The sequence below is a fragment of the Oreochromis niloticus genome, linkage group LG11 (assembly GCF_001858045.2).
Source record: "Oreochromis niloticus isolate F11D_XX linkage group LG11, O_niloticus_UMD_NMBU, whole genome shotgun sequence".
NCBI lineage: Eukaryota > Metazoa > Chordata > Actinopteri > Cichliformes > Cichlidae > Oreochromis > Oreochromis niloticus.
The window spans coordinates 13,033,907-13,048,263 of record NC_031976.2 but is presented as its reverse complement, the minus strand read 5'-3'; the positions used below and the strand labels follow the sequence as shown (position 1 = coordinate 13,048,263).

At 40.0% G+C, this 14,357-nt stretch overlaps 1 protein-coding gene across 2 annotated transcripts in view; it reads right to left on the bottom strand.

Moving 5' to 3' along the window:
* Positions 1-14,357, bottom strand: part of znf236 (zinc finger protein 236) — a 47,635-nt gene that overhangs the window by 17,346 nt on the left and 15,932 nt on the right. For both annotated transcript variants that reach the window (XM_005450660.4, XM_005450661.4), the window contains exons 8-21: positions 13,695-13,868; positions 12,665-12,842; positions 12,271-12,543; positions 11,352-11,555; positions 11,109-11,241; positions 9,439-9,699; positions 9,112-9,332; positions 8,138-8,239; positions 5,556-5,698; positions 5,087-5,190; positions 2,928-3,079; positions 2,508-2,684; positions 1,407-1,710; positions 643-746 (exon numbers count right to left, since the gene is read on the bottom strand). In XM_005450660.4, coding sequence (XP_005450717.1) covers positions 643-746; positions 1,407-1,710; positions 2,508-2,684; positions 2,928-3,079; positions 5,087-5,190; positions 5,556-5,698; positions 8,138-8,239; positions 9,112-9,332; positions 9,439-9,699; positions 11,109-11,241; positions 11,352-11,555; positions 12,271-12,543; positions 12,665-12,842; positions 13,695-13,868 — 2,530 coding nt within the window. The remainder of the gene's footprint in view (positions 1-642; positions 747-1,406; positions 1,711-2,507; positions 2,685-2,927; positions 3,080-5,086; positions 5,191-5,555; positions 5,699-8,137; positions 8,240-9,111; positions 9,333-9,438; positions 9,700-11,108; positions 11,242-11,351; positions 11,556-12,270; positions 12,544-12,664; positions 12,843-13,694; positions 13,869-14,357) is intronic.

Below are 14,357 nucleotides of genomic sequence, written 5' to 3'. Positions count from 1 at the left end.
GTGATCTCGTCGTCCTGAAAAATTCACAATGCATTTTAAGATGCTATTAATCACATCTAAATGACTACAAATGTCAAGGTCTCAGTAGATGAGCTGTATAAGCCGATCTGCTGAGACTGTATTCCAGCAGTTGATCTCTCTAATCATTAGATTAGGACCCTTTTTGGTCCATGCTCTTATTTTAAATTACTAAAGCATTGCACCATCTTGTTACGATGTACAGCCATTTTTATACAACCTAATGTTATGTATGAATGTATTCTTGACTGTGTGTTTGAAAAAAAGTGTTATACAAATAAATGACTACTATTAACAATGGAGTACAGCTGGGTTATACATGCAGATGAATAACAAACTTGAGAAATTCCTGTGAAAATAGCCCAGCCTTGTGGAAAACTCATTTATTTTCTTTTTACAGTTTGAATAACTACATACAACAGTCAGCATCTTGTTAGCACAGCTTAGCACTTTAGTACTGGAAACCGGCGCTAAAAGGTTAGCTTAGCTAGGTCTACTAAAACGAACAGAATTAACAGAGCTCGATCTTACTGTGTCAGCTTCTTTAAGGTAAGGTTGGTGTTTGTGGTGACACAAACAAGTCAGCAACAAGACAGCAACATATTCTACTGATTAACCACAAACCTGTATGTGTTTTAATGTGGCAGTCCAGGGTCGACTTCACTGTGAAACTCTTCCCACATTCATCACACTTGTAAGGCCTCTCTCCTGTGTGGATCCTGATGTGCCTGGACATCGAAAAGGATTGATATCGTTATACTTGCAAGAGCACAAGGACACATGAGAATATCAAAGTGATGAATACATTTCTTTTAAACGAACTAAATGAATATAAAGTAAAGACACACCCTAATATGAATAGATATATACAAATGGTTATCATCCATGGACAAACAGTTTATCTTTCTGGTGAGTTGTTTAGCTGAGAAACCGAAAAAGATCATAAAAATGTGTTTGCGGCACAGTTTTAATAACATGGAGCAGAATCTGAAGAGATTTCAAATGCATTTATTTTGACCTCCTGATGTCCTTGGTTTGTTGTCCTTGGCTTCATACTTATAAACTATTGCTTGTTTCTAATCTATCCAACATCTACTTAATGCATAAAATTATAGCTTGATGATTTATATCTAAGGCTGTTTCTTATTTTCTTTAGATGGTTAATGTAATCTACACTGCATTTTCACAGCCCAACTGTGGGTGTGAGGAAACAGTAGCAATGTTAATGCTATTATGCTGTGTCATTATTCAGTTCAGACAAGTGCTGTAAACCTAAATAAGGTCCACAGTCCTATAGGCCTCCAATCATCAACACTCACACAATTCAGACTTTGACTACTGCAGCAAACAAAGTTCTTCCAAACTGACATACGCAGCACAACACTTACCTGACGAGGTCGCTGGGCTTCTTGAAGCTCTTGGGGCAGTAATTGCAGCAGTTGGCAAACTTGGGTTCAGTTTCCAGCTCCACGGCTTTGTCTTTAATCTCGCTGATCCGATCTCTTTCAGCTGCCGACTGAGCGAGTATTCGCTCCGAAACCGAGGCCTCCTCGCCGGGATCCTTCGCCAATTCGGCCGCCTGCTCTTCAGTGAACGTGATAATTTCCATACCCCTCCTCTTTGATGTCTTTTGTTCACTTTCCTCATCATTTTCCTCTTCTTCCACATCTTGACTTGACTCCAGACCTATAACTGTGATAAACAGAGTGAGTTTTTTTCACTTTCTACCTTTGGGTGACACTTTAATTTGATGCTAGGCGGCTTGGACTGAGACAAAGATGCACTCAGACAAGCTGAAGCCTGATATAATGTATGTTGTACTTGATTAATGTGGCTCTCTTCACTGAAGGAAAAGTGGTGTAGGTACAGCTCTGCATAACAGTGTAAGATGGAGAGACCAGCGAGTTTTTCCCTCTTTCAGCATAAAGATAAAACCAAACACAGACTATACCAGTGAAAGAGCACTGAATAATGTTCAGCTATGTTCACAAGTATCAATACATGATCTAGCCTACCATAATTATTGGACACAAGTGGATGCATATCAGCTGATTGGCTAATCCATCAGTCTTTTCTGACTCATGGATTATCCATCAGTCAGATGGGTATTTGTTTTTTGTTTGTTCTTCATGCAAACCTGGCTAAATGGGCAATAAGAAAGCTTAATGGTTAACAGAACACATTAACCAACTTAATTAGCTTATGTCCAAAAAGACAAATAAATAAATGCGTAAACAATAAGTAAACAAATAACTTTCTACGTCTGTTTAAGTAGACGTCTGGTGGACCACATGGCTAACATATAGTTTAATATAAATGCAGAATAACTCAAGTTTATCACTCTATGCACCTTGGAAATAAAATTAACATTAGTGTAAACAGTATAGCTTAAACAGAGAAGACCATGGCGTGACCCCTGCTCCCACTCATGTCAAATATGGTTTAAGTCTTTAGTTTTGATTTGGAGTGCGGAGTGCAGTAATGCTTACTTTGATCGTCCATGGGGTGCTCCTTTTTCATATGCCTCTTACATAGCAGGCTGGTCCGGAAGCTCTCATTACACATGGAGCATTTGAAAGACTTGATGTGAATGATCATGTGGCGATTCAGGCTGCCATTTGTGGTGAAGGAGGCATCACAAACATCACACTTGAAGGGCTTCACTCCTGTTGGGAAGACAGAACAGAGGTAAGGTGCTGTGTGATCCTTGTGACAGCCTCTAGGGTGACACTACTGTTACTGCCAGTCCCTGAAAAGACCTTAAAAATTAAAAAATTAAAATGGAATCAATGTCATGTTTAGTATGTTTAGTTCATAGAATTATTCCACTTTTGAAGGACTAGAGTGTGGATAATTTAGACAAATTAGGATGCCATTGTGAAACATGGCATCCTCGACCTCGAGCTCACCTGTATGGGTATTCAGATGGGACTTGAGTACTCCAGCTGACACAAAGGCTCGTCCACAGAGGTTACATCCGAATGGTTTCTCTCCAGTGTGCGATCTCACGTGCTGTTTCAAGTGGCTTGACTTTTTAAAGGCTTTACTGCACCAACTACACCTGATGATGGAAAAAACAACAACATGAATGAATGAATCACTGTGAATCATTATGAATTATTGTTGTTTACCAGAGCTGGAACAGTAATTTATGCGAATTGGAACAATTTTTAACATGTAATAATTTTATTACATTTTTAATAATATAGCAATATTTCACCGGACGGGTGATCAACACAGCCTAAAGTTATTTGTGAATTACAGAAAGGACATAAACACAGGACAGCTTAAGAAAACAGCACCTTGCCTTTCGCAACCATGTTGTATTTTAACTGGTGGTTTTGTGCAACATCTGTTAGTCTTTTCTTAAACGTGACCATAAACCACATAAAAGCATAAGGCATTATCTGATAATGATAATAAAAAAAAGAAAAGGCATAGGCAGAGGACATGATGAAGCAAAGGCCCTGGGCTGTATTGCACTACACTCGTCAGTCAGGTGAGCCTTTACATCATCTGCCAGAGCTAAACTGAATAATTTAGTACAAACTACAGGCTCAGCTTTTCGAATATAAAAGAGATGGCCCAGTACTTTTGTCCACATAGTGCAGTTAATGTATTTAGATTTATTTAGAAACTGAACTATTATCTGGTCATTTTTTATGGATTGTTGAAAGATTTTATTATGTTTATGTTTAGAAGTACATTTCATTTAAGGTTTTCTAGATGTGTTTGCTCTTTTTACTAGAGAAGTTACGTTGTGCAAGCTCAGCAGGAAGCCTGCACAGTTGTATGTTATCTCTTCCTGCATGTTTCTGAGACGCAAACATGCTTGAGTATAAATAAAGGCTGACAACTGCTCCAGGGTGTGTGAGTCTCTTTCGAGCTCTCACCCGTGTGCACGTTAATTTGTAAAACCTGTCTGAGTGTCATTTATTCCAACCTGAATTGCATTACAGGGAAACTCCTCACATGGATAGACAGCAAACTGTCCCTATCAAACTGTCACCAACTGTCTAACGAGAAATAAATTAGAAAACCAATGACTTTCATTTCAGTTAAATCCCTAAATGAGGCAAAATAAGTAGAGAAAAAAATGATGTCAATCCATTTCAACATAATGAGAAGCCTGAGACACATGAGCGAATAAATCTCTGGGCCAAGTTCGTAAATACAATTCCTTTATCTGTGCAAAAGTTTAAATTGAAAGATGCTGATAACAAAGTTAGGTAAAGTTATTAAGGACAAAGTTATAAACCATCTGCCTCCTCAAGGTCACTGCTTATAACACTTCATATCATTAATCTTTTTAGGTTCTGAAAACAGATTTCTTTGGGTGATTTAGGGGACACAAAGTTAATAACAAGACTGTAGATCAAGAAAAAAGGACAGGAGAGCCTAGCAGAGGTTTATGATCAGTGATCATGTCAGAAAACCTGCACCCAGACTCATCAGGTGTAAGTGCTGCAGAAATCAGCTCTAAATGGTGGAATGAGGAGACTGACACTACACTCGAATTACCCGTGGTCTGTAAAACTGCTCTCAAACAACACAAGGGCACATTTTCTACTTTGATGAGATAAAAATTGAACTCTTCAGTCTGAATGCCGAGTGTTGTGGTCTAAACCAGGTTCTGCTCATTGTACGGTTGAGATCACTTCTGTAATGGATCAGCCTTAAGGTAGTCAATCCAGGAGGAGGTGAGTCATGACGATTGAGGGAGCAGATTGTGGACAACATAAGAATGGGCAAAGATTTACTTTAAAGTGCAGTCACTTGTAGCAAATATAACAAGAACAGCTTTGGTAATGTCACTGAATGTCCCGAATCATCTGGTCTTAAGCAGAGATAACTGGAGAGGAGACCTATGACTAGAGCTCAGCTAATGACCTCCATCTATCCTGACAGATTTCTGAAATTATTTAGCAAAGACAAACTGCAGAACCTGCCTTTGAGAAATACAGGTGCATAGACAGGCAAAGAAGTGTGGAAGCTGTCATTCAAACTTCTGACAGGTGGGAGTCATTTCTTAACACACTCGTATAGGTGCATGGAAACACACACAGACCTGTAGGCTCTCTTTGTGTTGTCTTCACCGTCTTCCTGGTACTCCTGTGTCTCTGTAGGCAACTGGAGGTCGTTTTGACTGCTCTGCTGAAGAAGCCCATTCGTCTGCATAAAAAAAGATCAATACTGGCTCAACTTAAAACACATACAAATACATGTGCATTTTCAAGGACAGGGAATAAATTAGGTTACTGACACTAGTATATGCATAACATATGCATGGTAGAGTCTACAGACTGTATATGAAAGAAGGCCATGTGACCCCATTGTGTTTTTAGCATTTTATTTGCTACTGTAGAAATAATACACAACATTTTGGGCTATGTAGAAAACAGCCGTCTCTCTATATCAGATCCAGTGGGCTGATTTGAACCCAGTGAAAACACGATGTTTAGTTTCAGGTGATTGCACACTAATGAAAATGTAATGATGTATATAAAATGAAAGAAGGAAAGCTGATCATAACTCACCACCTCAGCAGGGGGAACATGAAGCAGATTTGGGGGGTGATAGCTGGATGAAAGGGCCTGAGACTCCAGGGTGCTGGAGTCCTGCAGCTGCTGGACTGTGGAGAACTGGGACTGATTGTAGCTCGTTTCAGTGATGGTGAAGCCTAGACGGAGTCAGACGAGAATAATCAGTCTCGTTTATTGTCAAATCCAAAGATCTAACCTCTGGCTGACAGCAATATTGGGTCTACCTGAAAAAACACAAGACATGTTTCACTTTTTTTCAACTAAAAACATATTTCACTTATTTTCAAGCCAAAAGTTCATTGTGAACTTTTGGCTTGAAAATAAGTGAAAACTCTGCCACTTTCAAAGCAATAATAATAATAATAATAGAAATCTATGAAATCTGAAAAAGTGTTTTTCTAGGATCTGCATGACATAGCAAAATATCAGCCAGCAGGGAGGATGTCTTTTATTGATTAAAAAGAAAAAAAGCTGAACTCAGCACTATCAGTCTTCTGAAGTGTCAGACCGCCCGTGGGATTTCAGCCTGCAGCAGAAAGGTGTTTTATTGTCATAGCTGGTATTGTTTGTTTATCTGTGCTCTTCCTCTCTCTTTGCTTTTTTTCACTTTTTCCTGATAAAAGTGTTTTTTCCCCTCACTGCTGCAAAGCGCTTGTTCATTGGGGATCTCTAGGTTACCTTTATAATACTGTGAGGTCTTTACATTACAATGTAAAGCTTCCCTTGAGATAACAGTTGCCATGCTGCATAATTAAAGCTGAACTGATGTTGTGTGATGTACACCCTAGAGGCTGTTACAAGAATATTCTGCAATTATTGCACTGGCTAAAAGAACAAAAGGTGACTATCTTGAATTGTTTTTGCCTTCGGTAACTGACGGCAAGGAGCTGCAGTTTGAGGCGATTGCACGGGTCGCCTGATCATGCATGGCTACAATCACTCTTAGACAGAATCGCAAAGGTTTGCAAGTAATTGAATCTAATTTATAAAAGCAGACAGATTATCAGCTTGTTAAAATCTAATCCAATGAGCATCTGTGACGCATCTCTTTGCAATATGGGATTCAACTGAACTGGCTGCCAGCTGGCCGTAGTCTGCTTATATTCCTATGTAAAGTAAGACTGCTTTTATATAGAAGCATTGTTTGCTGTTAAATTGCTGTCCTGGAGTAACTAGGTCACTATTAGTGGAGGAATTTCTGTTCCAAATCTACGATGCCCTGGCTGGCCTCTGAATGTAAGTAGCTAATGTGAATTTCCATTTGTGCAGACAGCAACAGATGAAAATAGATTAGCAATTTTCACCAATGTACCGCAGTTAACTGCTATATTGTCACAAACAGATTGCATGTATTTGCCAGCCTCACCCCATTCAACAGCAAACGGATAGCATACTAACTCCATCTTATTGGTGTTTTAAGGCTGTCTAGTTGCTTTGAAGATAGCAACTGTTTATGAGTGATGGCAAACCTGGTCTCCATATTCAAGGGAACTATTTCAAAGACAACAAGGCTGCAAGTTCATCTTACTCGATCACAATGTTTTTGCTCGTGTTGCGACCTCCAACCACTGTTTTCCCTAGTGTGACTGTAGCGTTAACAAAGTGGCAGTTTGGGCACATTCTTTATGTGCCACCAAATGTGCAGCAGTAACAGTGTGTGAACCTTAAATCAACCACAGTGTAGTTACTGTAAACAACACAGATATAAAGTAGCAAGAAATACAGGGCTTCTCCCAGAGGCCCCCAGAGACCAGCTGTAGTACTTCACACCCTAGTAAATAATAAGGCTTCAGTCCTGACAGCTGACCTGCAGGAGTAAAAAGATAAATTGATGATGAAAAGCCTAGCTAATCATACACATCAAATTTTTGACAAATCCATATGTCTTCATTCCTAAAATGACATCGACTTTAGCTCTGTTCGTGTCAGATTTGAAGTTCAACAGAATCTCTTGAACCTCCTCACAGAACTGAAAAGTTCAGTCTGTCTCACAGATGTTTGATGCTGATCACAAAGGAAGGCGGCTGGCAACAGCAGTCAGCCGCCATGGTGAGTTAGTGCAAGAAGAAGAAGAAAAATGTTTGAGAACACACAGATTTCAAAAGAGATATAGAGATACTAGACACATTGGTAGAGGGTATATATAGTTTGATGATATTAACTGTTGTTCTGTTTGTTGTGGGAATTGTAAAGAGTCTTCCTTTCTCCCACGACCACTCTGTTATTTGAGAGCCTTGTGAAGCTGAAGTAAGGGTTATTCCATTAATTTTATTTAAGTGTGACTGATTTCCTTTGGTATTAATTCAAAATAAGACATTTCATAACTAATATGGCCGATACCTACACTTTGTCAGTTAAATGGTAAATGGCCTGTATTTGTATAGCGCTTTACTAGTCCCTAAGGACCCCAAAGCGCTTTACAGTTAAGCCTTATAACAGAAAGCGTGCATATAACTAAAGGTACTATGCATGAGTTACTACTGCACAGTGAACCTGTGTTTTGCACAGATGATATAGCAAATAAACATACTATGCTATCTTTGTCACATAACAGCCCACACATGCTATGTTTATACCTTGTGTTAGAGCTTGCTGGTCAAACGAAGACTGAGGAAGCGCTGGTGTCTCAAACTGGCTGATATTCTGAGGCAAAGCATGCTGGGCAGTCACATATGAGTCTGTCACGACAAAGAAAGAGATGCAAAGCAACGAGTTAGTTAGTGCTCACAGAAACAAACAGTGGAACAATATTTCCACTGTTAAACCTTCAGTTGAGGTTAAAAAGCAAGTTACATTGCAGATTTCCTAACTAACACAGCTCATCATGCACAGTTACATGCACAGAACATTTTTAGAATAACAAAAATAACTGTGTGTTATGTGTGACAATATTTATTTATAAGTATCATATAAAAATACTATAATCTACACTTTGTTTTTAGCAGTGTACCTTCTTTAAAATGCAAAGTAGATTTGCTTCCTGTATATTAATGAAGTCTTATCAAATATAGATAGCTGAGGTCAAGATTATGTAACCTGACTACATGATGTACATTTTAAATCTAGAGAGTTTTCAGATGTAAGCTAGGCTGAGCTACGTCTTTCTGGAGATGACTTTCAATTTACTTTAAGGGACCAGATCCTGGACCTTAGAGAGGGATTACTAATCATTCTATTACTATCCTTGGAGTGCTAAAGCTCTGGAGGCTGTGTGCTGAGCTATACTGCGTGAAACCAAATGTGTTGGTCTACCGAGCAAACAGATGGAGACGTCGGGGAGGTGCATTGAACTTCTTCTGCTCTCTGACACGTGTTTAAGAAAACTGCAAGTTTTCAGTGCAATGAAACTTAAATCGCACAACGCACAGGTTACCTCAGAAAACTTTCTTGAAGTTGAGTCACAGAGTTTTTGGAAGAATTTTGTCATTTAACGCTACGTTTTCTCTGCAAAATGAGGTTCCAGTGTTACAGCTTTCACGAGTTCTACTGAATCTTTCACAACTTGCACACATTCCATCATCCAATATAACGTGCCTTCAGTTGCTCTTACCTTCTCCTTGTACAGTCAGGGGTGCGTCCAGTGTCACTTGCTGGCCTCCATTTACAACCTCTGTCTGGCTCAGTCCCAGCATGCTCTGCTGCTCTGCTGTTTCAGCCGGGGCTTGCTGGAGAGTGTCACCCTCTATTTCCACTTGCATGTCATGGGCTACAGTGCCAGCTCCCAGGGGGTCTTCTCCTGACTGGGGTTGTAGCTGCTGGGCCAGTTCATACCTGGTTTGACAGGACATAGCTCTGATTGATACATTTACAGAGCACAACAACATCCCTGTAAACAGTCCATTCCATCTGTGAAAAAGCAGACTGTCAGAAATCAGACCTGTGCGTCTTCATGTGTTTCCTACAGTTAGGTGATGACTTAAAGGTCTTCTGGCAGTAGGGGCACATGTAAGGTCGCAGGTCACTGTGAGTGGTCATGTGGCGCCTTAAGCTGCCGCTGGTGGTGAACGTTGTGTCGCACATACAACACCTGTATGCCTTTAGCCCCGAATGTGTTCGGATGTGAGCTTTGAGGACTCCCGAGGAGGCAAAACTGCGACTGCACTGCACACACTTGTAGGGCCTTTCTCCCGTATGAGACCTGGCAACATTCAAAAACAGGTTCAGTGTGTATTGGGACATCAGGCAGCCTAAAAGGTACTACCACACTGCTGTAGATGAGTTTTTGAGGCATGCTGCAAATACTAAGGAACAAAACGGACAGAATTCATCGGTATATCCTTAGTACAAGGTGGAAAATCACTATGCATGGTCCGGCATGACCTGTCAGGATGATATATTACTTGGTGAACTTGAATCAAGTTCCCTAAGTTTTTTAGGTATCAGTACAGGTTCATGGGTAATTCAAGGGCACTATCAGTAGGGGTAGGCAAACATAGATCCTCAGCTTGCATTACAAGTTACAACTCAAAATCTGCCAGAAAACAAGAATAATGAGGCACCAGCCATTAAAAAGGCACTACACACATGACAGTATCATTATTTATAATTATCCTCAAACACAAATGACTAGATTTCTGTCATAAAGATTGGCTAGAAAGTTCAACAGAGATACACGGAGCAGAGCAGCTGAGTGATTAGACCACTTATTGCTCTCCATCCATAAATGACAGGGTCATTTGAAACAAGGTTAATAAAGTTCAGCCATGTGCGGTGTAAAACAAGCAAAAAAATTGGGGGAAAAAGGATTAAGAGTATATTAACAGGCTGAAGTGGGTTTGCTGAATATAGTTATTTCTCTTTTTCAACTCTTCTGTACTTCCCCTTCACGCTCTCTTCCTTCTCTTGCATCAATCCAATCTCATTCATTCCATTCTCACCAAATTCATTATGTCTGTCAACAAACCTCCAACTCCCTCTAATCTGCTCCACTGTTTCTCCTTCTGCCTGACTGCAGATGAGCTTAAACCAAGCAAAATGAAACCTTGCTGAGCAGTACACACTTGTTAATAGTTCTCTGATATGATTATGTAGACTAACATTATAAGATCAGTTAAGAAAGGATTTGTGGGACACGCTGCTCTGCTGACGTCAGTGTGAAATCATTTCGTGTTAGACACAAATCTAAAAAGACGAGCATTTGCTAAACTTTGTTTTTTGGGGGAAAATATTCAAATTGCAAGTTATTTCCACTTTTAGGGTTTATCCCTTGAGGACCATTAAAAACAGGTTGACATTGTGGATCCTGCCAAAAACTAATTTCAGAACCAAAGATGTCTCCTCTTTTGATGACATGTGGTGTCCTCCTCTCACGCAGTATCGGATTTGTTAAATGTCAAATCTATTGTCAGTGATGCCTGCTCTGTTCTGCTCTTCTCACCTCCAGCTTTCAACATATGTGCTTCTCCTGACCATAGTTCTCTTCACCTGTGTTGTATTCTAGAAAGAAACTAGCGACAAATTATGAAAAAACACTTGCACTAGCCCTAAAAAAGCCATTGTGTTTTCACTCTTTGAGACTGAAACATCACTATTACATAGAAGCTTTACCTGACATGCTGTTTAAGGTGACTTGACTTCTTATAGGCTTTACTGCAGAATTGGCACTTGTATGGCCGGTCATTGGTCACAACATCCAGGTACTGTTGAAAAGCCAGGCGGGGGTTTTGGGATGGGATGAGACCTGTTAAAAACAACACGTGAGCTTACAACAGCCAGTCTTCTGTGTGGTGAAAGGATAATGCAGCATTGCCCAGTATTTGTGGGTATGTGCCTGTCACCATGCCCTCTTACCAAAGTCAGTGATGAGGATGGGTTCCTGTAAGGGGATATCTGGTAGAGGTAGGTTGCTTTTGGACACTTTGGCTTTGTTTGCTTTCCGTGGAAATTTATGCTTCTTCTGCTGCAAGCTTTTGAAGTGAGAAGCGATGTGTGTTTTTCTGTGGCCCGACGTACGAAAGATCTTGTCGCAGTGAGGGCAGGGGAAAGGCCTCACACCTAGAAAAAGTCAGGGGAAAAATAGATGTTTTGGAAAATTAATATTTAGAGAAGAACTTTTTCTAAAAAACAACAGAAAAATCTAATAAAATGAAAATCTAAACTCACATAGAGGTTTTAAAGTTATTAACTAAATCAACGTGAGCACATAACACATAAAAATATACGCTCTCGTAATTTGCTTTAATTTTGGCTACATAAGGTTAAAAGTTGTCATTTAGCAGGAAACGGTGTATGTAACAAAACAGATATAAAACTTTGAAAGCACGAAGCCTTCGGAGATATGCGTCTGAAAACATATTTATCAAAACTTTACCTTAGAACTAACACACAACCAGCGCTAAAGTAAACACCTAACAGAGAGTGCCACTACACAGCAGTTAGAGAGACAAAAACTAATTCACTGGCGCACATAGTAGCTCAAAAACATATAGCGTATACCGTATATACATGAATACAAATGAGGGCTCTAGTTATAGTGGCACCATTAGATTTACGAAAGTCCTGCTTGAGCAATTTGTTGCATAATTTACCACAACATATCTTATTTATTCTAAATAACAGCGGCTGAAACATAATATTAAGAGCCCACACAGTTCTTGCTAGAGTAACAAGTAAATAATGTAACATACGGAGTGACTCTATAAAGTGAAATGTGCTGGTGTTGCCTTGGCTTTAAGCGTGACCCCCTTCACAAAGCGGAGCCGCTTCTCACCTGTATGCAGCCGCATGTGTACTTTCATGCTGCCAGAGGTGGAGAAGCACTTCAGACAGCACTGACACTCGAAAGCCTTGATACCCGTGTGCGTCTTCATATGTGCTGTGAGGGTGCTCTTGACAGCAAAAGCTCTGAAGCACTGTTTGCACTTGAATGGCTTCTCGTGGGTGTGGATGCGTATGTGCCGAACAAGGTCACTGGGCTTCTTAAACTCCTTGGAGCAGTAGGGGCATCCGTGCCAGCGAACACCATCCTCCTCCCTGATGGAGCCTGGAAAGGGCAGAACATAATTTTATTTTAAAAAAGAAAACAATTATCTCTGTAACAGTACTTATTAAATTAATCTCACTGAAAGGGTTAAACTCATAAAGAGTAAAATATCCCCTCCTACCTGGCATTTGTATAGGTTTCTTAAAAATGCTCCTCTTTTTCTCCCTGGTCAGTTTGTCTGTACTTTGCACTTTCTTGTTTTCGACAACAGCGCCATCGGTCGTTTGGCTCTGTGACTCTCTTGATGGGGCGTCACTCTGGGGTTGGACCACACTCAGCCCACTGTTCTCCAAAGCTTGCTGTAGTACCGGAGGACCACCACAACTTTAATATGCATGCACACCTCACACACACAAGCAATTTCAAAGAACCACAGCAATGGATTTGAAAAGAAGCAATCAACCGAGCAATCAAGATGTGATTGGAGTGTAAACTTAGAAATTACAGTCGTCTTTACAAAATCATTTCATTTTTAGCCGTTTAAAAGTAAAACACACACACCCACTAATGTCATTATAAATCAAGGGATTTTTTTATTACTTGAAAGAGAACCCTTTAAAGTGCAGGACCTGTGGACATCAGTAAATACCGAGGTTCTTTTAACAAATCGCAAAGAATATTGTCCAAGAAAAGCAAAATCGAACACAGGAATGCTGCTTAAATCTTTGAAAACACTGAAAGTGATTATTTAAAAATAGTTCATTATTCAGGTACTAATAATTTTAATGTGGCCATTTAAATTAAAAAAAGCCATGATGCAAAGCAAAGTTCAGCGACAGTCATACAGTATCTTATCATGCTGGTGAGTAGAGGCTGTTTTAAACTCTGTGATGATGCTCATCTCTAAAAGTTCCTGGTGCACATTTGTTAAACTGCCCTCTCCCCTGGATGGATGGTGTTTGCAGAACTGTGAAAAAATCTTGGCATTCAATCACCAAATGAAAGCAGAGCATATTATTCATCACTCAGGAGTCTTTTTACTTTAAAAACATCTGTCTAAATATATCATGTTTATCTGCAGTTTTAGTCCATTCTCATCGAGTGAAGATTAATGTCTGTAATGTACAAGCTGGGTCTGTGGATTGTAGTCCAGATTGTGACTGGATACTGCTTTTTATATTGTAACAATCATGCGATTACACGCCACTCACCTGTAGGATGTCCTGGTTAATAGCAGTTTCCATTGTGATAGCTGGCTCTGAGGGCTGGGGCTGGGCTGTCTCCCCACTGACCTGTTCTGACAGCTCTAGAAGTTGCTGGATGACATCTGTCACTCCCTCACCACCTTCTGGCACCCCTGGAGCCTGACCTGTTGTTTCAGCCTCCTATAAAAAAGACAAAAATGAGGTGAGGGGACCAAGAAAGACACAGAGCAACGTGAGGAAGAGCTGGGACAGGCCACAATCTGTGGGATGACTTAACTTTGATCAGTGGCTCTGTTGAGCTTGAAACAAAGCACTGGTCATTATTAAATAAAATATTTATGCACATATTAACAAGGAGATACAACATTTCAACACAAGGTTCGTTTAAGTGTAGATATGGCAGGTAGATCATCACTGAATAATGAAGGATGTAATTAATAACCTGCTAACGACAAAATAATGGAAACACACCATTATCGTTCTAAACTAGGGAGACGACTGGCTTTATGCTGCATTGTATGACTGTACGCCAGGTCAAATTTGGCAGCAGCCGTTCTTGATTGTTCTAGTGCAGAGGGAAATATTTTACCAGGCCAAAACTGAAAGACGGTGCAGCTCTTTTAGTGCAAATGAAATTGAAGTTTTTAGAGTTTCTGGCAGTGGTGACAT